Below are 23,525 nucleotides of genomic sequence, written 5' to 3' on the forward strand. Positions count from 1 at the left end.
TATCTCTGAACCTGGTTAATAGCTGTGCAGGGATTGTTTAGAAAAAATAGCACATATTGACTCAGCCTTGAACACCGTTCTGCAAATAGTATCAGGCACTGAGCTGTATGTTTGAGGGTAAAGAGTTCATCTGTGCTGCGTCTGGAATTGGCTATACAGCAGTACAATGAGGGAGGGAGCTGAGGGAGGAGGTGGAGGAGAGAGATGAACACAGTAAAACAATTAGCAGAGAACGCGGTCATGTGCTCAGATGAACGTGTTTTCATATTTACCATGCAAGCTTATACAGTGTAAGTATGAAGATTCATTTGACTCTTGGCTGTGCTCTTTTGAGTGTGAATTAGTGTGTGTAAGTGCTTAAACATGTAAGCATTAGCCATGCGTCTCTTTGCAGGGCTCGTGCGTATACGGGCATCTGCTTTTGTGAGTGCATGAGTATTCCTTTGTTTGTGTGTGTGTGTCCCTCTCACCAGTCTCTTGACAGTAGTTGTTCGGTGTCTGTGTGTGTTTGGATCGTAGCAAGGGTTCTGTGTGTGTTTGGATGGTAGGAAGGGTTCTGTGTGTGTATGGATGGTAGGAAGGGTTCTGTGTGTGTATGGATGGTAGGAAGGGTTCTGTGTGTGTATGGATGGTAGGAAGGGTTCTGTGTGTGTTTGGATAGTAGGAATGGTTCTGTGTGTGTATGGATGGTAGCAAGGGTTCTGTGTGTGTATGGATGGTAGGAAGGGTTATGTGTGTGTTTGGATGGTAGGAAGGGTTCTGTGTGTGTATGGATGGTAAGGAAGGGTTCTGTGTGTGTATGGATGGTAGCAAGGGTTCTGTGTGTGTATGGATGGTAGGAAGGGTTCTGTGTGTGTGTGGATGGTAGGAAGGGTTCTGTGTGTGTGTGTGTGGATGGTAGGAAGGAAGGGTTCTGTGTGTGTGGATGGTAGGAAGGGTTCTGTGTGTGTATGGATGTTAGGAAGGGTTCTCTGTGTGTATGGATGTTAGGAAGGGTTCTGTGTGTGTATGGATGGTAGGAAGGGTTCTGTGTGTGTATGGATGGTAGGAAGGGTTCTGTGTGTGTATGGATGTTAGGAAGGGTTCTGTGTGTGTGTGTCTCACCTGTCTCTTGGTGGTGGTGGTCTGGTGTGTGTGTGTGTGTACGGTGGGGGGGCTGCTGTGGTTCCTCCAGGCCAGAGGGGGGCAGAACCACTCCACCTCGCTCAGGTAGATAAGGAAGGAGCAGTCGGAGCCGTCCACCCCGTAGAAGGCATAGCACGGGTCTGATGTCCAGCGGGCACGCATCCACTGGTGATACACAGGTCAAAGTTCAATGGTCAGGTTACTTTGACTTTGTTAAACACAAATAAAATAATAAAACAAAAGGGAGTTTTCTACTCCTTGGTCATAGATTAGTTGTACTTAAGTACAAATGTACAGTTAGATGGAATTGCAGGTTATAAGTCATTTTCCTTCTGCCTTTTTTTAACTGAGCTAATTTCAGGTCTGCTGAGCGCGAACTTGAATGTTGTGAAAGTTCTGTGCAACTTCCAGCGCATGTTGACTGTGAACACTGAGACTGTACCCGCTTTAGCTTACAGTTATAACAGTGGCCAAGAAGGCTACTGTAGCTAGTTGATCATAATGAAGGCCTACCAGAGTGGTCTACCATCAAAAACAATGAAGAAAATGTATCCCATCACATTTTAACATGGAAATAGCTGTTCTATCATTCAGCCTACAGTAGCTGCCAATGTGTGGTGTTCAATGATGGCCTACATTCCATGAGGCTTTTGAGAGAAAAAAACATGCAGGACTTGACATGAACGTGTTTATCCACTTGTCCTTCAGACAAGGAGGTGACTGAAAATGTTGTTGTGTTGTTGGATACAAGAAACCTCTTTACAAAAAAAATGCATTATTAAAATGCACCATTATTACAGAGAATCAGACAAATTATGCTAACCTCTGCCTATTGGCTGCTTATTCAAGCCTGTCTCAAAATACAAATCTGCCCCGTTAAGACAAGAAAAGACTGTTTACCTGACTTGCTTTTCAAAGATTGCTAGAAATGTCCACGTTTTGTGCTCTTACAGGAAGCAATCAGTCCCCCACTGCTGACTACAAATGACCCATAACTGGGCTAATAACTCACTAACTAGCAAAGGATATGAACAAGTGTGCACACATGGCTACATGCAGCTCTTTCTTTAATTTCAAATCAAAGCACATCTACTCACAACCGCTCATGCTGTAAACATAGTCCAGTTTAAAGTGATTGGCACAGATCCATATATGGCAATGGTCTGTTTGCATATAAGCCTATTCCAGCTTCACAAGTCTGTAGAGTACGGCCTGAGTTCTCTATCGCACCTGCTGTCTCTAACTCTGAATGATCGGCTATGAAAAGCCAACTGACATTTACTCTTGAGGTGCTGACCTGTTGCACCCTCTACAACCACTGTGATTATTATTATTTGACCCTACTGGTCATCTATGAACGTTTGAACATCTTGGCCATGTACTGTTATAATCTCCGCCCGGCACCGCCAGCAAATGACTGGCCACCCCTCAGAGCCTGGATCCTCTCTAGGTTTTTTCCTAGGTTCCTGCCTTTCTAGGGAGTTTTTACAAGCCACCGTGCTTCTACATCTGCATTTTGTGACATACACTGATGTAAAAAGGGCTTTATAAATACATTTGATTGATTGATTGAGTCATGCATTTCAATGCAATAGAATCCTACTCCAATGCGTTCTACCTACAACAAAATCTCTTTGTTTTGTTTCGGTATGTTGCATTGATTCAATCACAATTCCCAAGGCAAAGGGAAATGTTGAAAGTGTTAACAAAGGGGGAAACCTCTATAAAATTGAGTGAAGTTCAATCTCGTGCTTCTCTGCGCAGGCTGATATTTATTCTGCACTGCAGTCCTCGGGAGCTTAGAGGGAACATTGGTAATAAGATATCAGGAGAATCTCTTATACCCTAGCTAGATAGGCGGAGAGAAACTCACGTCGACTTTTCCAGGGCAGTCTGGGTAGTGGGGGTCTCTGGGTACCTCACATTGGCCTGAGGAGCCGTCTCTCACTGCTGAAGAGAAGAGACACACACATCATAGTTACACACTGTGGAGATATAGAACACACACATCATAGGTACACACTGTGGAGATATAGAACACACACATCATAGTTACACTGTGGAAATATAGAACACACACATCATAGTTACACTGTGGAGATATAGAACACACACATCATAGGTACACACTGTGGAGATATAGAACACACACATCATAGGTACACACTGTGGAGATATAGAACACACACATTATACACTGCTCAAAAAAATAAAGGGAACACTAAAATAACACATCCTAGATCTGAATGAATGAAATATTCTTATTAAATACTTTTTCTTTACATAGTTGAATGTGCTGACAACAAAATCACACAAAAATTATCAATGGAAATCAAATTTATCAACCCATGGAGGTCTGGATTTGGAGTCACACTCAAAATTAAAGTGGAAAACCACACTACAGGCTGATCCAACTTTGATGTAATGTCCTTAAAACAAGTCAAAATGAGGCTTAGTAGTGTGTGTGGCCTCCACGTGCCTGTATGACCTCCCTACAACGCCTGGGCATGCTCCTGATGAACTCCTGGACAGTCTGTGGTGCAACGTGGTGTTGGTGGATGGAGCGAGACATGATGTTCCAGATGTGCTTAATTTAATTCAGGTCTGGGGAACGGGCGGGCCAGTCCATTGCATCAATGTCTTCCTCTTGCAGGAACTGCTGACATACTCCAGCCACATGCATTCTAGCATTGTCTTGCATTAGGAGGAACCCAGGGCCAACCGCACCAGCATATGGTCTCACAAGGGGTCTGAGGATGTCATCTTGGTACCTAATGGCAGTCAGGCTACATCTGGCGAGCACATGGAGGGCTGTGCGGCCCCCCAAAAATGCCACCCCACACCATGACTGACCCACCGCCAAACCGGTCATGCTGGAGGATGTTGCAGGCAGCAGAACGTTCTCCACGGCGTCTCCAGACTCTGTCACGTCTATCACATGTGCTCAGTGTGAACCTGCTTTCATCTGTGAAGAGCACAGGGCGCCAGTGGCGAATTTGCCAATCTTGGTGTTCTCTGGCAAAAGCCAAACATCCTGCACGGTGTTGGGCTGTAAGCACAACCCCCACCTGTGGATGTCGGGCCCTCATACCACCCTCATAGAGTCTGTTTCTGACCGTTTGAGCAGACACATGCACATTTGTGGCCTGCTGGAGGTAATTTTGCAGGGCTCTGGCAGTGCTCCTCCTGCTCCACCTTGCACAAAGGCGGAGGTAGCGGTCCTGCTGCTGGGTTGTTGCCCTCCTACGGCCTCCTCCACGTCTCCTGATATACTGGCCTGTCTCCTGGTAGCGCCTCCATGCTATGGACACTACGCTGACAGACACAGCAAACCTTCTTGCCACAGCTCGCATTGATGTACCATCCTGGATGAGCTGCATTACCTGAGCCACTTGTGTGGGTTGTAGACTCCGTCTCATGCTACCACTAGAGTGAAAGCACCGCCAGCATTCAAAAGTGACCAAAACATCAGCCAGGAAGCATAGGAACTGAGAAGTGGTCTGTGGTCACCACCTGCAGAACAAATCCTTTATTGGGGGTGTCTTGCTAATTGCCTATAATTTACACCTGTTGTTTATTCCATTTGCACAACAGCATGTGAAATTTATGGTCAATCAGTGTTGCTTCCTAAGTGGACAGTTTCATTTCACAGAAGTGTGATTGACTTGGAGTTATATTGTGTTGTTTAAGTGTTCCCTTTATTTTTTTGAGCAGTGTAGTTATACGCATGGTGGAGATACAGAACACACACATCATAGTTACACTGTGGAGATATAGAACACACACATCATAGTTATATTGTGGAGATATAGAAAACACATCATATTCATACAGACTCTTTGAGCCTGTCAGGCCCTGACCTTAGAGAGCCTTTTTATGTTTCTATTTGGTTTGGTCAGGGTGTGATTTGGGGTGGGCATTCTATGTTTTGTTTTTCTATGATTTTGTATTTCTATGTTTTGGCCGGGTGTGGTTCTCAATCAGGGACAGCTGTCTATCGTTGTCTCTGATTGGGAACCATACTTAGGTAGCCCTTTCCCTCCTTTCTTTGTGGAAAGTTAACTTTGTTTTGTGGCACATAGCCCTTAAGCTCCACGGTTGTTTTGTATTGTTTATTGTTTTTGTTCGCGTCACCTAAATAAAAGGATTTATGTACGCTCTCCACGCTGCGCTTTGGTCCACTTCCTTTGACGGCCGTGACAGAGCCTCATATCTATGCCTACATCACCTTGAATAGCAACAGAATACTTATTCTGTGAAGACAATAGACATCCTTAAAACAGACATTTAACAACATTTTCAGCAAACCATATGTACCATCAGTTCCCATGCAACATCAGGCCTGCTTTGGTGCACACTGTTCACCGTGGGGTACAGAAATACAACCCCTCGTCACTGCTGCCACCCCCCTCCCGGGCTAACGGTACAATGTGTATCCGCTCACTCACGCTGCACTCACTGCATTAATTGGTCCATTGAGTTGGCTAACTGCCTCCCTGCAGCTGGGGGCCTACAGCCAGGAAGAGAGACTGCAGTTGAAACTCGAAGTTCCAGCAGTATGGATGGGAGAAAGACGGAAAGAAAGATTGATGGGGTTTCCGTCTTGGACTTCCTCACCCGCCCTCTCACTTCACTTCCACTCTCTCTATCTCCCCTACCCCTTTGTCTATCCCTCTCTCTCTCTATATATATATATATACACTCCTCTCCCTGGACCAAAACATTCTCTGACTGCTTCCATATGTCTAATGAAGGCTTTGTCTCTCTCCATCTCAGTCACTCCATCCCTCAAGCTTCTCTCCTCTCAAACACGCCACATATTTCCCAGCGACACGTTTCAGCACCGTCTATTTGAGTACAACAATAATGACCATCGCAGTGGCCACCATTAAATGTGCGGCGGACTAATTCCATAAAAACTTGAGGCATGAAAAAAGCGTTGGCTGGGAAGGAGGTGCCAATTGCAACTTCCGATCGTCATGTGTGTCTCTCTCAGCCACGAGATGAATCCCCGATGCGCTCGAGTCGAAACGCACAGTAACGTCCGCCTAGTGTGGTTTGTATTCATCTGTGATTAATAAAAAGCGGTTGTGGTTCTGCCCTCACGTCTTCACCGTGAAAGCAAAGGGAGATCAAAAAAAACGAATTACCTCTGATAAAGATTTTGCTGTTGGTTGAGGAGAGGGAGAAGGAGGGAAGAAGAGTTGATTAAGGACTGTCGACCGAGTTCCTTTGATAAACGCCCGCGTGTGTCTCTTCCTGTGTGTTTCCAGCGCAATCGGCATCATTTGTGCCAGTAGCGGAATTATTTCTGATTTGATTAAAAAAGGAGGAGATGGGCAGAAGAAGTCAACAGCAGTGGAGGGAAAGCAATACAATGGAGAAGGGAATAAAGGAAGACTCTACGGCTGTCGATCTGTTTTATTAGAGTAGATCTGACTTTCATTTCCCACAAACCAATTCATTTTCATACGCGAATCACTTGTTCTGTCGCACTTTGAATGGCTGCTGTTTTTTAGATCTGAGGTGCAAACGTCTGACCTGTGTTGCCGTTTGAAAGTTTGGAATTGATGTTCTGATCACCCGCCGAAGGATTACAGCGTCGAGTGTTTTCATAGAGTGGTAGGAACCTTTTCACACCGCTTGAGCCAAACCGACCAGAGCCAAGATGCACTGAGCTGGCCTAGTTAGCCATCCACCATAGTTGTCACCTTAGTTGTTGGAACCGTGCTGGAAAGGACAATGTTCGTAGAGAGTAAGGTTTAGGCCACCGCAATGATGTGAATAAGACATGGGCAGTTCCATATGTATTGCACAGCAACAACACAGTCTGTAATATTAGTGGTATGATATTGTACCTCTGCCGGCGGCCATGCTGTTCTGCAGGATCTGTTCCACTCTGACCGCCATGTTGGACACATTCTGAGCTATAGCCTGGATCCTTTCTACCAGGCCTGCTGGCTGGAACCTGCACACACACACAGACCGAAAAGACACAATCATACAAAGTGAGAAACAGACTTTGGGCTGCTCTTTCATCCCACACTATGTAGCGACAGACAGAGAACAACATCAGTGTCACCTCAAACTCCTTACGGTACCATCTGACTGGATGACTTAACAGCGCTAATAAAAGTTGAGCAGAATAAAGAGCTTGTACTTATACATCTCTCTCTCTCTCGTTCTCTCTGTTGCTTTCTCTCTCGCTCTCTCTCTCTCTCTCTCTCTCTCTCTCTCTCTCTCTCTTTCTCCCTCTTTCTCTTTCCTACAGATGTAAGACAGTGTTAACAGGCTGCCGAAGAGGCTAATTGTGAGGCACTTGGTTGGAGCGTGAAATAGAAAAGGCCCCATACCGCCTGCTGTAACAGCCAATACAATTTCCTCTGCAGGATAAGACGGCTCCCTTGCATATTTAACACCAGTCCCCAGTTCAGATGAGATAGTGAAGGGAGAAGGGAGGGGCGGTTTGGGAAGGAGTTTTAGTGTACAGAGGTGCGCAATACCCACTAACTGTTTTGCCCAGTCAGCAGGCAGCATTAACCCCCACTAACAGATAATGATCAGAGAGAGGATCAGGGAGTGTGTGTGTGTGTGTGCTCTCTGTAAATGAGGTAGAGGATAGATTGCTGAGCTGCCTAATTGACTAACTGTCTGTCCACAGTGATGGGGAGTTAGCTACAGAAAGAGAAACGGTCTCAGGGGAGGAAATGAAACTCATTCTAGACTAGTGTTCTCAGGCTGTGGCTGGCTTAAAGTACAAGCAGTAGACAGCTGTAAAGGATACAAAAAGCCGAGACCTAATTTAGCGAATAATAGTGCTAATATGTTTTTGACTTTATTGTGTGTATCCTCGATAGTTTTTAAATATACATACTGTACGTGTTGATGTTTCAACGTGGTGGCATCATATATTTAATGTTTTATTTGATTTGATTTCACCTTTTTTTTTTAACTCGGCAAGTCAGTTAAGAACAAATTCTTTATTTGCAATGACGGCCGGTCAAACCAGGACCAGTCAACAGTCTGGACACACCTACTCCTTCTACGGTTTTTCTTTATTTTTTTAATCTATTTTCTACATTGTAGAATAATAGTGAAGACGTCAAAACTATGAACTAAACACATATGGAATCATGTAGTAACCAAAAAAGTGTTAAACAAATCAAAACATGTTCTATTCGTTTTTTTTCTACCTAAAGGGATCCTAAAATGAAAAATCAAATAGCTAACTGATCCATAGTTTGGCCATCGTAAAAACAATTCCATATGTCAGCTTAGCACCCTCTCCCCCAACTATTTTTTTAGGGCATCTCACGTCTGAAATGTCAAAGCGGAAATGACAAACTTTAGAAACCTTTTATAACTGAAATATACCACACGTTTGAAAATTCTCAGCGACAAAAGAGGGATCAAATTAAGATCCTACATCTGCAGGGGCTCTAAGCAGGGGCTTAGTAGAGGGCATAGAACAGCCAGGATTTGTTATCTATGAGCGAAAGACAATTCCTGGAGCTTTGTGGCCTACCTTACTGGATGGACGGCTGTCTTTGTCTTGGACTAGAATAAATGGATTTCCTGAGGTGTCTCTAATAATTAAAGCCAGAAGCCCAGTTAGATTTGGTGTCCAACAGCAGGACACATGATTTGGAATCACTTTGTCTTGGAGAGTGGCTGTGGAGGGAGAGGAGAGTTGTTGGACAGTCTCCTTGAGGGGGTTAGATGGTTCACCTGAGGTGGTTAAAGGCTGCTAGGCTGGGCACAGGACCAAAGCACAGAGCACAGCCCTCTGACGGAGCACACGAGGATTAATGGTGGTGCACAAAGGACACAGAGAGGAACACACACGCACACACATGCACGCTCACACATACTGTACGCAGAGGAACGCGCACACATTTACAGTCGGCGACTCTGCCGCGGAAGGATCAAGCCACGTCTCTCTCTGCTCCAGTGGACTGTGATTCCTATTACATCACTCATCTCTACTTCTAATCTCCCTCTCCCTCTCTTTTCTCTATTTCACTTACTTTCTACACTCTATCATTAGCTGTCGAATTCCCCTCTCTTTTTCTCTCTCCCCCTCTATATCTCTCTCTCTTTTTCTCTCTCCCTCCCTCTGAGTTCGCTCCGTCAAGTTATTCCTTTTCCGGGAACACACAAGAAACAAACCAAACGAATCCAAACAGGGGAAACGGAATTGAATGATTGAATCACCAAAACCTTTCCTCCCCCTCCTCCATGTTGCTCTCTCTTTTTCTCCCTCTCTTCTCTAGCTTGTCTGTTTAATAGTAAAGGAGGCGTCTGCCTCCGTTCCATCCAGAGGAATATGTTATTCTGAAGAGCGTGCCATCCCAGTACATCAAATATGTATACGCCTGTAATCTTTCATCATAATTATCCTTTAATGTGTCTCTGTAACAATTTTCCCTCCTCATAAGGCATGGGCCAAAGACGATGGGATATTTTTTGATTGCGTGATGTCACGTAATACGGAGAACTCTCTCTGGTTATTAATCTCTCCCGCCGTCATTTGCCTCACAACAGTATTGCTCTTCTTTCTTCTTTTACTCTCTCTCTCTCTCTCTCTCTCTCTCTCTCTCTCTCTCTCTCTCTCTCTCTCTCTCTCTCTCTCTCCCTCTCCTCTCTCTCTCTCTCTCTCTCTCTCTCTCTCTCTCTCTCTCTCTCTCTCTCTCTCTCTCTCTCTCTCTCTCTCTCTCTCTCTCTCTCCTCTCTCTCCCTCTCTCTCCCTCTCTCTCCTCTCTCTCTCCTCTCTCTCTCCTCTCTCTCTCTCCTCTCTCTCTCTCCTCTCTCTCTCTCTCTCTCTCTCTCTCTGCTCTCTCTCTCTCTCTCCTCGCTCTCTCTCTCTCCTCTCTCTCCTCTCTCTCTCTCCTCTCTCTCCCTCTCCTCTCTCCTCTCTCTCTCTCTCTCTCTCTCTCTCTGCTCTCTCTCTCTCTCTCTCCTCGCTCTCTCTCTCTCTCTCTCTCTCTCTCTCTCTCTCTCTCTCTCTCTCTGCTCTCTCTGCTCTCTGCCCACTCCACTATCCTCCTCATCGGTCTGTTTCTTCTCTTTCTTTTCTCTCCCTTTCTTACTCATGTCTGTTAGCACAGTCCCATAGTGACAGATACATAGAGTGGTGTAGGTCATGTGTTTTAGAGGGCACATCACCAAGTCACAGAGTTCTAAGCCTTAGGGGCCATAGGGACACCTTGCCTTGGGCCAAACTCTCCCTGAGGGCCACTCAGGGGATCTGGTCCAATGACAGCTCAGCTCTTTAGGTCACCATGACAACTCAACAGGGATATTACAAAGCAGAGTAACTGTACTCACACTACCTCCAGTAATTAAAGATGCATTGACCATACAGTAGATGGAAATGCATTATTGATTAACTGACTGATTCACTTGGCCATTAAAAAATAAACATGATGATATACATATATATTACAAGGTTGGAAACACCTACTCACTCAAAGGTTTTTCTTTATTTATCTCTATTTTCTATGTTGTAGAATAATAGTGAAGACATCAAAACAATGAAATAACACATATGGAATCATGTAGTAACCAAAAACGTGTTAAAGAAATCAAAATATATTTTAAAGAAAAACCCTATCCTTAGTAGGTGTATCCAGACTTTTGACTGGTACTGTATATAGATATTTATTTATTTTTTACACATATTTAACCTCTTTTTTGGGGGTTAGGCACAAAACTACCTTCATACTTCCATTCGTTTTTTAAAACTATTACGGGTTACCTTCAGAAGAGTCCTGTGACACTTTAGGGTTCGTAGAGCAGAACGGAGAACACCCTCGTGTTTGTGAGAATCTCCCCTTTCCCGTTAGTTTGTAGCCCAAACGGTTCGGAAGCTTCCAAACAGAAGTTGGCACAACGATGGTACCAACTTTAGACGGGTCTCCTGACACTTGTGGGGGTCAAAGGTTAAACCGTTCGTTAAGCCGTAAGGTTAAACCGTTCGTACACTGCAGACGTTTACGTGAGAAGACATTCGGGATGTCTCATGGTCTGACAAACACTGCTCTAGCTCCGCCTCCTTTCACAGCAGATACGAACGTGCGACACGGGCGGATTGAGACACATCCAATGCAAAGAAACATATCTTTAGCTTAAACTGACTGATTTTGATGGGCATTTTTGTTGTTGTTATGTAACTTAGATTGACGCCCTGGTGTGTCAATCGACTCCAGGGGTGTTATTTATAATCCACATAACAAATTACATTTGTTGTTGCTGCAGGAATATTTTCCGGTTGTAGCAAACTGGCTCAAATTAGTAGGTAGATTGAAACCGTCTTTACGCAAGAGAGGAACATGACCAGATATTGATTCAAGTTAACATCTGCTCCAGACAATACATTTCACACCCTCCGCTCCCATTTTCACATGCAGTGCTGAACCGAAGTGTTCGTCTGGCATTATTTAACCAGGCCTGATTCTGGTGGCTATAGACACAAGGGATTCTAGAGCCGGAGTCTGATCGAGCGGTAACGCTCTCGGCTCCTGGACCACATGCATGTATGCCCCGCGGCAGCTTTGGTTCAGCCCATTGTATGTGCCATTCCTAGCCTAGGCCTTCCTAGCTGGCATTCCTCTTTCATTGTCTGTCCTGTCACTGTCCTTCCACAGATTTGAACCTGACCCTTAGAAGTTGGATGTGAAATGCAGTTAAAGGGATTGAAAGGAGAGCACAGACAGTCAAATTGGACATTGGTGGGACAGAGGGACTGAAAGAGGATCTGTGCTGGGAAGAAGGTAGTGACAAGATCAGACAACCCTGTTTCCTGTATCAAATAGTAAAGCTGCTGAGATCAGGCAAGACTGCCTGGCAGCCAAAAGAGGAGAGAAAGAGAAGGGTATGAAGAGAATAACCAGAGAGGAGGAAAAAGACGAGGAGGAATAAAAGGAGGAAGAACTGACGAGGAAAACAAACAAGAGCATAGAGGAGGACGGGCAACAAGAGAGGAGGAAAGACTGAGTGAGAAAAAGGGAAGACAAGGAAGGTCTGTCCTAAGCCCACCACTCCATCCAGACCGTACCTGTTGATGGCCGAGCTGAGTTCATCCAGACCGTACCTGTTGATGGCCGTGCTGAGTTCATCCAGACCGTACCTGTTGATGACCGAGCTGAGTTCATCCAGACCGTATCTGTTGATGACCGAGCTGAGTTCATCCAGACCGTACCTGTTGATGGCCGAGCTGAGTTCATCCAGACCGTACCTGTTGATGGCCGAGCTGAGTTCATCCAGACGGCGGGTGTCGCTGGTGGTGCTGTTGTCCAGTTTGGAAAGGCTGTCCATCCTCTTCAGGATCACCTCCAGCATGTCACTGATCTTCCTAAGCACCCCACGAGACTCCACTCCCCCCATCACTACAGAGAGAGAGAGAGAGAGAGAGAGAGAGAGAGAGAGAGAGAGAGAGAGAGAGAGAGAGAGAGAGAGAGAGTAAGTAAGAGGTGGTAAACAATCGATAAAAGCCCAATAACAAGAGAGCGCGGAACGCTTACTATTTAGCCAAGCCCAGTCTCCAATTCATATCATTAAGTAAGCATCCTTCTCTTTCTGCCCTATAGCTTCCTGTGCTAGCAGCATACTTTGCCTGCCTAGCTCAGGCTAAAACATTAAGTACATTAAGTATTCCCAGACTTCCTACCACCTAGAGTATAATTTATAATGGTACACACTGCCGCAAAGGCCTGAGTTACGAAACTATGATGTGGAACTAATCGTGTTGACATTCCCCGCACTCCGGGGGATGCAATTACGTGTAACCACGGCTGTATTTATTTCACCCTAGTGAATCAGAGAGGTCGTAGGTGCAGACACTGTGTTTGTGTGTGTGTGTGTGTGTGTGTGTGTGTGTGTGTGTGTGTGTGTGTGTGTGTGTGTGCGTGTATGCGTGTGTGCATGTGTGCGTGTGTGTATGCGTGTGTTCATGTGTGTGTGTGTGCGTGTGTATGTGTGTGTTCATGTGTGTGTGTGTGCGTGTGTGTATGCGTGTGTGTATGCGTGTGTGTGTGTGTGTGTGTGTGTGTGTGTGTGTGTGTGTGTGTGTGTGCGTGCGTGTGCGTGTGTGTATGCGTGTGTGCATGTGTCCGTGTGTGTGTGTGTGTGTGTATGCGTGTGTTCATGTGTGTGTGTGTGTGTGTGTGTGCGAGCGTGTGCGTGTGTGTATGCGTGTGTTCATATGTGTGTGTGTGTGTGTGTGTGTGTGTGTGTGTGTGTGTGTGTGTCAGGCCAGGCTCTTTATCCTCTTGATGCTTTGACTGTTCCGCTTCTCTTTATAGGATTATGTGGTGGTTGCTAGCTAGACAACCCAAGGTCATATACACAATCAATCTACTTAGCAACAGCTCTATATAAAACACAGCCAGACAACATATTGGGCCAGACTGTCTGAAATAACATTTAATAAATATTTTCTGAAGATGAATAAGATACCTTTCCGGCAAACCTTCATTGACACAATGTGCAATAACACATCTTGAGGTATTTAAAAGAGCGCCTTGTCTTACCAGTCGGCGCCACGTGAAAAGCTAGCTATTCGCTGGCCTCAGTGGGGAAACTTCAGGTTAAGGAGTAAGTTTCACACATCCCCATGTGCTACACATCCACCATGCACTAACTAACTGGACATTGGAACTATATACACTGAACTAAAATATAAACGCAAGATGTAAAGTGTTGGTCCCATGTTTCATGAGCTGTTATAAAAAATCCTAGAAAAATTCCATGCACACAAAAAGCTTATTTCTCTCAAATGTTGTGCACACATTTGTTTACATCGCTGTGAGTGGTAATCCATCCACCTGACAGGTGTGGCATATCAAGAAGCTGATTAAACAGCATGATCATTACACAGGTGCACCTTGTGCTGGGCACAATAAAAGGCCACTCTAAAATGTGCAGTTTTGTCACACAACACAATGCCACAAGTTTTGAGATAGCATGTAAGTGGCATGCTGACTGCAGGAATGTCCACCAGAGCTGTTGCCAGAGAACTGAATGTTAATTTCTCTACATAAGCTGCCTCCAACGTCGTTTTAGAGAATTTGGCAGTACGTCCAACCGGCCTCACAACCGCAGACCACGTATAACCACGCCAGTCCAGGACCTCCACATCCGGCTTCTTCACCCGGGGACCGTTTCGGGGTGCACCCCTGCCCAGTCGTGTGAAATCCATAGATTAGGCCTAGTTTATTAATTTCAATTGACTGATTTCCTTTTATGAATTTTAACTCAGTAAAATCTTTGAAATTGTTACATGTTGCATTTATATTTTTGTTCAGAGCGTACAGTGAATTCAGACCCCTTCACTTTTTCCACATTTTGTTACGTTAAAGCCTTATTGTAAAATTGATTAAATACAAATTTATACTCATCAATCTACACACAATATCCCATAATGACAAAGCGAAAACTGTTTTTTTTTAATTTTAGCAAATGTATAAAAAAACAGAACTGCCTTATTTACATAAGTATTCAGACCTTTTGCCATTAGACTCAAAATTTTGCTCAGGTGCATCCTGTTTCCATTGATTATCCTTGAGATGTTTCTACAACTTGATTGGAGTCCACCTGTGATAAATTCAATTGATTCAACATGATTTGGAAAGGCACATATCTGTCTATATAAAGGTCCCACAGTTGACAGTGCACGTCAGAGCAAAAACCAAGCCATGAGGAAGGAATTGTCCGTAGAGCTCCAAGACAGGATTGTGGCGAGGCACAGATCTGGGGAAGAGTACCAAAACATTTCTGCAGCACTGAAGGTCCCCAAGAACACAGTGGCCTCTATCATTCTCAAATGTAAGAAGTTTGGAACCACCAAGACTATTCCTTGAGCTGGCCGTCGGGCCAAACTGAGCAATCGGGTGAGAAGGGCCTTGGTCAGGGAGGTGACAAAGCGTCAGAGTTCCTCTGTGGAGATGGGAGAACCTTCTAGAAGGACAACCATCTCTGGAGCACTCCACCAATCAGGCCTCTATGGTAGAGTGGCCAGACTCAAGCCACTCTTCAGTAAAAGGCACATGACAGCAGGCTTGGAGTTTGCCAAAAGGCACCTAAAGACTCTCAGACCATGAGAAACAAGATTCTCTGGTCTGAGGAAACCAAGATTGAACTCTTTGGCCTGAATGCCTAGCCTCACGTCTGGAGGAAACCTGGCACCATCCCTATGGTGAAGCATGGTGGTGGCAGCATCATGCTGTGGGGGTGTTTTTCAGCAGCTGGGACTGGGAGAGAAGTCAGGATCGAAGGAAAGATGAACAGAGCAAAATACATAAAGATCCTTGATGAAAACCTACTCCAGGGCGCTCAGGACCTCAGACTGGGGCAAAGGTTTACCTTCCAACAAGACAACGAACCTAAGCACACAGCAGGGGTGGCTTCGGGACAAGCCTCTGAATGTCATTGTGTGGCCCAGCCAGAGCCTGGACTTGAACCCGAACTCTGGAGAGACCTGAAAATAGCTGTGCTTCCCATCCAACCTGACAGAGCTTGAAAGGATCTGTAGAGACGAATGGGAGAAACTCCCAAAATACAGGTGTGTCACGCTTGTAGCGTCATCCCCAAGAAAACCTGAGGCTTTGACTGCTACTAAAGGTGCTTCAACAAAGTACTGAGTAAAGGTTGAATACTTATGTTAATTTGATATTTCCGTTTTTGCTTTGTCATTATGGGGTATTGTGTGTAGATTGATGAGGGGAAAAAGCTATTGAATACATTTTATATTAAGGCTGTAACGTAACAAAATGTGGAAAAAGTGAAGGAGTCCGAATGCACTATACATTAGGGACACCTTCCTAATTTTTAGTTGCACCCCGTTTTGCCATCAGAACAGCCTCAATTTGTTAGGGAATTGACTCTACAATGTGTCAAAAGCATTACACAGGGATGCTGGCTCACATGGAGCATGAAAAACCCAGCAGTGTTGCAGTTCCACTCGAACCGGTGCGCCTGACATCTACTACCATACCCCACGCGTACACAATCCATTTCTCAATTGTCTCACGGCGTAAAAATCCCCCCCTTCATCTACACTGATTGAAGTGGATTTAACAAGTGACATCAATAAGGGTTTATAGCTTTCACCTGGAGTCACATGGACCGTTTCTGTCATGGAAATATCTATATATATATATATATATATATATATATAAAATAAAATGACCGTTGAACTATTCCCAAGATACCAGACTGTCGCTTAGAAAACCATAAAGGGATGGTCACTGAAAGGTGAGAGAAACTCATAGCTCAGATACAAGCACTGGACCATTCCCTTTAAGGCAGCGAGGTCACAGTATATTCTTCTCCATCATAATGTCAGTGGGTATGAGGTTTGGTGGTAGTGATAATCATCTGGAGTGGGGCTGCCTACCCCAACAAATACCAACCAACCAATTGGTAGAATAAAGGAACACATAGCTCAAATACTGCCATGTTGCAGTGGTGGGAAAAGTACTCAATAGCCATACTTGAGTAAAAGTAAAGATACCTTCATAGAAAATGACTCAAGTCCCCCAGTAAAATCTTACTTGAGTAAAAGTCTTAAAGTATTAAGCAAGTATCAAAAGTACATGGAATTGCTAAACTGCTAAATTCCTTATATTTAACAAACCAGATTGCACATGTTTTAATTGTATTATTTTGTTATTGATGGATAGATAGGGGCACACTCCAATACTCACACATCATTTACAAACAAAGCATTTGTGTTTAATGAGTCTAACAGATCAGAGGCAGTAGGGATGACCAGGGATGTTTTCTAGATAAGCGTGTGAATTGGACCATTTTCCTGTCAAAATGTAACGAGTACTTTTGGGTGTCAGAGAAAATGAATGGAGTGATGAGTACAATATTTTTTTTAGGAATGTAGTGAAGTAAATGTAAAAGTTGTCAAAAATATAAATAGTGAAGAAAAGTACAGATACCAGAAAAAACTACTAGTACTAGTACTACTAGTACTTTAAAGTAGTTTTACTTAAGTACTTCACACCACTGCCCTGTGGCATACAACCTTATGACTTAAAGTATCTGAGACCATTCCCTTTAAGACAGAGAGGTCACTGTATATTCTTGTCTGCTCTATTATCATGCCAGTGGGTATGAGGTGTGACTGTCATGGTAGTCACCTGGTGTGAGGCCTCTCCGCCATCACACTCCAGTCCTATTGACTTGCCAGGTAATTACAGCAGATTAAGTCCTCTACAGGAGAGCTGCGAGAGAAGGTCACAATTTTTCCTTTCCATGGCAACCTATTATCTCTCTCTCTCACTTTTCTCCTCACCATCTATCTCTCTTTCTCCCTCTCTCCATACTATCTCTCTCCCCTCTCCCTAATCTCTTTCTTTCTTTTTCTTTCTTTCTTTCTTTCTTTCTTTCTTTTCTGCCTATTATCTCTCCCTCTCTCACTCCCTCTCACTCCCTCTCTCCCCACCTCTCTTTGAACTCTCACTACTCTCTTCTAGAATCCGTCTCATTGCCTCTGTCTCTTTCTCTACTCTCTTCTCTCTCTACTTTTCTCTCTCTTTCTCCCCCCTCCCCCCACGCAATCCGGTAGTTATCTCCCTCCACGGTGACAGATGAGGCCCCTGTGTGACAGTGAGTGACATAGTGTCCTTGGGGTCCTAACGCATCGCCGTGTCAACCCATCACCGTGTGACGTGTTACCTTGATGACCGTCCTAGCTGTCATTGACTCCTTGACGAGCCGTAATGATCGCGATGGTCATTTGGACACGGAAATGTCTTCCTGCGATCATATTGGTACATGGAAACACTCCATTTGATCTCATTGGCTGCTGTGTTAAAAGGGTCATTATAACAATGTAATGGAGGGAATTTAGGTTATTTTTATTAACTAAATGCCAATTAAAAAGGCATTTGTGGTCCAGCCAGAAGCTTAGTTCAACGGTCTGGTGGTTAAATTGAAGATGACTGTCAATGGGTAGGCTACCAGTTAACAGTAGTTTTAAGAGCAAACCACACACTGACCCTGGATCAGTTAGTAAAGTGGCGATTACAGGCCAGCGGCAGCGCAAAATATTTTTGAGGTACTGTATCTCAGATTGTTCTGTCGATTCTCACGTAGAAACTTCATAGGGAGGAAGGATGTTTAACATGTTTTTTTACATTTGTATCACAAAAATTTTCGAGAAAGTCATGATGAAATTGGCCATTTCAGGCCCTTTTTTTTTAGACCTATACAGTACATGCATCCTGTAAGACACGATGATCTGTGAACCGCACATGATACAGACGACTTCATGTTGTCATTATACTCCTTGTCGTGTTCTCTCAAGTATGCATGTCTAGACTCTGAAATACACATTCCCACAATCATTTATTCAACAAAAATAAACGAATATCTCAAAACGACCCTTTCTGATTTGGCTTAGTTTTAGACATATTGTTCATACACGTCACATTTCCAGAGTGGGCTCTCTGGTACTTTTAATGATATGACCAATTTTATACATATTTATATTTCAATTATAGGCAATTAACCAATCAGAGCTTTAAGATTGGTCAGTCGGCAAGTTAAATTTCCTTTTGAATCCATTTTCCCATTCATGGTGTTGGTGGTGCTCATAAAATTGATCATACCTTTAGAATTAGCAGAGAGCCCACTATGGAACTTGTATGTTGTTGTAGAGGGTAGCGTTTTAAACAAGATGTCTGACGTTGAATAACTGAATATGACGTCCTTTTTTTTTCCAGAATCGAGACATGCTCCTTATGATAGAGCCCACTATAAAAGAGCAGAACTACACCATGGTGTCGTCTGTATCATGTACGGTTCACAGATCAGTGTTTTACAGGAGGCAGGTCGGTTTGCGATACAAAAAGTTTTAAAAAGCATTTCTAACATTCCTCCCAATGAAGTTTCTATGTGAGAATTGCCAGAACAATCTGAGTCATAAAAAATATTTTTCGCTCACGTGGAATCGCCCAAAGGCACAATGTGACCACGCAGCCCGCTGGTAATTACCTCACATATTAGAGGTCAAATCATTAACATGAACATTCCACTAGGGAGTCTGAATACATTAGCTCAACAGTCAAAGGTCATCGCCATGCTGTAGGGTCAGTTACAAGTCAATCCACTGTACTTGCTGCATCCCCGGAGAGACATCCACAATCAGGCAATTCCCTCAGAGTCAGCTACAGGTCAGTCCACTCCACGTACTGTAGCTCTTAGAGTTATAGCCTCATGTCAGTGTAGTTGTTATAACTCTACAATCTTAGAATAAAAAGTGCTATCTAGAACCTTAAAGGGTTCTTCGGCTGTACCCATAGGAGAACCCTTTGAAGAAACCTATTCTGTTTCTGGTCGAAACCTTTTGGTTCCAGGTAGAAAGCTGCCCTTTTTTCCAAGAGTGTATCCAGATTCAGCGACAAGCCAGTCTACTGAGCCCTAGGACCGTGCCTCAGGACTACCTGGCCTGATGACTCCTGGCTGTCCCTTTCCTCAGTCCACCTGGTCTTGCTGCTGATCCAGTTTCTGCTGTCTTGCCTGTAGAACCCTGACCTGTTCACTGGACGTGGTACCTTGTCTCGGACCTGCTGTTTACGACTCTCTCACAAACACACCCTCTCTCTCTCTCTCTCTCTCTCTCTCTCTCTCTCTCTCTCTCTCTCTCTCTCTCTCTCTCACCTGCTGTCTCTAACTCTGAATGATCGGCTATGAAAAGTAGAGTACGGCCTGAGTTCTCTACCGCACCTGCTGTCTCTAACTCTGTATGATCGGCTATGAAAAGTAGAGTACGGCCTGAGTTCTCTACATTTACATTTAAGTCATTTAGCAGACGCTCTTATCCAGAGCGACTTACAAACTCTACCGCACCTGCTGTCTCTAACTCTGAATGATCGGCTATGAAAAGTAGAGTACGGCCTGAGTTCTCTACCGCACCTGCTGTCTCTAACTCTGAATGATCGGCTATGAAAAGTAGAGTACGGCCTGAGTTCTCTACCGCACCTGCTGTCTCTAACTCTGAATGATCGGCTATGAAAAGCCAACTTACATTTACTGCTGAGGTGCTGACCTGTTTCACCCTCTACAACCACTGTGATTATTATTATTTGACCCTGCTGATCATCTATGAACGTTTGAACATCTTGAAGACCGATCTGGCCTTAATGGCCATGTACTCTTATACTCTCCACCCGGCACAGCCAGAAGAGGACTGGCCACCCCTCAGAGCCTGGTTCCTCTCTAGGTTTCTTCCTAGATTCCTGCCTTTCTAGGGAGTTTTTCCTAGCCACTGTGCTTCTACATCTCCATTGATTGCTGTTTGGGGTTTTAGGCTGGGTTTCTGTATAAGCACTTTATAAATACATCTCTATTGAGCCAGCTACAGGCCAATCTACTTGTTATAGTCTACTTCCTATAGCTCTATTGAGCCAGTCAACCATGGCTTTGTCTCTGTGCTGATCCTCAGTGAACACAGTATTAGCATGAGCTCTCCCAGGGGGACCCTAGTGTTTCATACGGAGCTTCCTTGTTTGCGAGGGATATTGACATGCGCTGAAAGGTACCTGTAGAAAATCAGTGTCTTAGCCTTAGTGCTACAACAAGAAAGAGAATGAACAAGGCTCTGAGAGCTTAAAGGGGTTCATTAAAGTACACCCGTTTGCCCTCCTTGAAGATCAAATAACAGAAGAGCATTGGGCCAGTAAGTGAGAGGTCACTGGTTCAGATCCCCGAGCCGACTAGGTGAAAAATCTGTCGATGTGTCCTTGAGCAAGGCAATTAACCCTAATTGCTCCAGGGTCTCCTGTCAATAGTGGCTGAGCCCTGGCTCTGACCCCACTCTCTGAGGGTGTCTCAGGGGGAGAGGGATATGCAACAATGTCATTTCCAATTCACGTGTGAAATATGACAAACATAAGCACCCACCTAATTATTATGAATATGAGTTAACATAGGATAGAAACAGTTGTTTATCCATAAAGCAAACAGTACTATTACCACACTAAATGTATGTCCTTTCTCTCCAGGAGAAGATGAACAAAACCAAGTGAAACAGTATGAATAGCAACTATTTAAATTCTGTTTATATTAGGAGTCTAATTGACTGTGCACTGTGTGAATCAATACATTCTCAAATACATTCTTCAAAACGGCTTCTTAATCGATTGTTGCCCTCGTCTTATGAATAACCCTACATTCTTCTTAAACGTAAATCTGAGTTGAAAATAAATGTCAGATTCAGTCAAATCGATCAGATTTGAAGATTCAGTAGCGGGTGAGCTAACAGGACCGTCTGTTCCTTCTCTTGGCTGGTACTATGTCACAGTGTGTTGGGGTGCTCCACTTAGCATGGGGTGGCATGGCGTACATCCCTGTAGCACCATTACTCTCACCAGCTTCAACCACCATCTTGAATATATAGTGTCACCACACATCGTATTTCACCCCAGGTCTGAGAATGGGTGAGGCTTGAAAGGAATATTCCTGTTAGTGTCTCTAACAGGGCTACTGAACAGAGAGAGAGAGAGAGAGTGTGTGTGTGTGTGTGTGTGTGTGTGTGTGTGTGTGTGTGTGTGTGTGTGTGTGTGTGTGTGTGTGTGTGTCAATAACAGTACGACGGTGACGTTGTGACTTTAGGGGTGTGTAGTTGGACTGTTCACATGTTAGAGGGTTAAAAGGGACATATTTCAGTGGGAGGCCAATCTGTGAAAGTTGAACACACACACGCACACACACACCAACACATCTCAGGGCACAACGACCCAGTGCCACTGTTCAACAACACACCCTTAATGGAAGGACATGGTCCCTGCTACAAACTGTCCTCACTTCTCTGTGTGTTCCTCTCTTGATGGACAGACGCACTGTTTACTTCACACTAGCACCCCTCTCCACCCCTCTCCTCTCTACCCCTCTCCTCTCCTCTCCACCCCTCTCCTCTCTACCCCTCTCCTCTCCACCCTTCTCCTCTCCACCCTTCTCCTCTCCACCCCTCCCCTCTCTACCCCTCTTCTCTCCACCCCTCTCCTCTCTACCCCTCTTCTCTCCACCCCTCTCCTCTCTTCCCCTCTCCTCTCTAAACCTCTCCTCTCCACCCCTCTCCTCTCCATCCCTCTCCTCTCCATCCCTCTCCTCTCTACCCCTCTCCTCTCTACCCCTCTCCTCTCTAAACCTCTCCTCTCCACCCTTCTCCTCTCCACCCCTCTCCTCTCTACCCCTCTCCTCTCCACCCCCTCCTCTCCACCCCTCTCCTCTCTACCCCTCTCCTCTCCACCCCTCTCCTCTCTACCCCTCTCCTCTCTAAACCTCTCCTCTCCACCCTTCTCCTCTCTACTCCTCTCCTCTCCACCCCTCTCCTCTCTACCCCTCTCCTCTCCACCCATCTCCTCTCCACCCCTCTCCTCTCTACCCCTCTCCTCTCTACCCCTCTCCTCTCCACCCCTCTCCTCTCCATCCCTCTCCTCTCCACCCCTCTCCTCTCCACCCCTCTCCTCTCTACCCCTCTCCTCTCTACCCCTTTCCTCTCCTCCACTTCAGTGGGATGCTAAAAAGCACTCTCTCTCTGTTTCTTTTCATGTTGTGTCAGAGCCAAAGGACCCTTCAGCACTCAGTGGGCTGTTAAACGCAGCATCATCTTTGTGCCGTGTTGTGAACGCTGTGAAAAGCCTCTATGTGGAGGACAATGGAGGCATCGCCCGATGTGGTGGTGGATTGTAAACCATGAGCTGTAAATGCTGGTCATTTCAGTTGTGTTGTGCAGATCGGTTGCCAGTGGGTCAGGTTGCTTTTTCTTGGACAGACTATAAACACCCATAGACCTTTAATATACACTAGCAAGCACAACAGAAACCCTGACTCTGTGTCCACATCATCCTATAACACATACTGTGCACCAGGAGTTGTTCATTGTAAAGTCTCTCTGTCTCCCCCGCTGGCATGAAAAAAAGATACACAGTAAATAGAATATAGTGGAATATACTGTACTGTAGTTCCTCCTGTACTAGTTTGCTGTGTGTGTGTGTGTGTGTGTGTGTGTGTGTGTGTGTGTGTGTGTGTGTGTGTGTGTGTGTGTGTGTGTGTGTGACAATCGTAGCCAGGCTCCCAATGTGACTCACCCAGCAGTGTCTCAGATCGAGGTGTGAGGTGTGCAGTTAGGGAGCAGGCAACAGGATGTGGTGTTAGTGAGATTGGCCACAGGCTGTTTGCATATTCATGGGGTGAAGTACATGTCAGGCTTGACTAGAGATGACATAGTTGACACTTACAGGGAGACGAACTGGAGCAGAGCAACACACATCCCTGAATGTACCACATGTATACGTTCTAACACAGACACAGACAGGCATATGGACAAATGCATTCACACTCATCATACACTTATGTACTCCCAGTAGATAGGTTTGCCAGTGTGT

The 23,525-nt window shown here is 44.9% G+C and overlaps 1 protein-coding gene across 1 annotated transcript in view; it reads right to left on the minus strand.

Annotated features, from left to right (window-relative positions):
- Positions 1-23,525, minus strand: part of LOC115142587 (alpha-1,6-mannosylglycoprotein 6-beta-N-acetylglucosaminyltransferase B-like) — a 155,978-nt gene that overhangs the window by 91,053 nt on the left and 41,400 nt on the right. Inside the window, exons 3-6 of the mRNA XM_065001553.1 lie at positions 12,337-12,512; positions 6,984-7,086; positions 2,999-3,075; positions 1,105-1,290 (exon numbers count right to left, since the gene is read on the minus strand). Coding sequence (XP_064857625.1) covers positions 1,105-1,290; positions 2,999-3,075; positions 6,984-7,086; positions 12,337-12,512 — 542 coding nt within the window. The remainder of the gene's footprint in view (positions 1-1,104; positions 1,291-2,998; positions 3,076-6,983; positions 7,087-12,336; positions 12,513-23,525) is intronic.

This window comes from Oncorhynchus nerka, linkage group LG15, assembly GCF_034236695.1.
Source record: "Oncorhynchus nerka isolate Pitt River linkage group LG15, Oner_Uvic_2.0, whole genome shotgun sequence".
Taxonomy (NCBI): Eukaryota; Metazoa; Chordata; class Actinopteri; order Salmoniformes; family Salmonidae; genus Oncorhynchus; species Oncorhynchus nerka.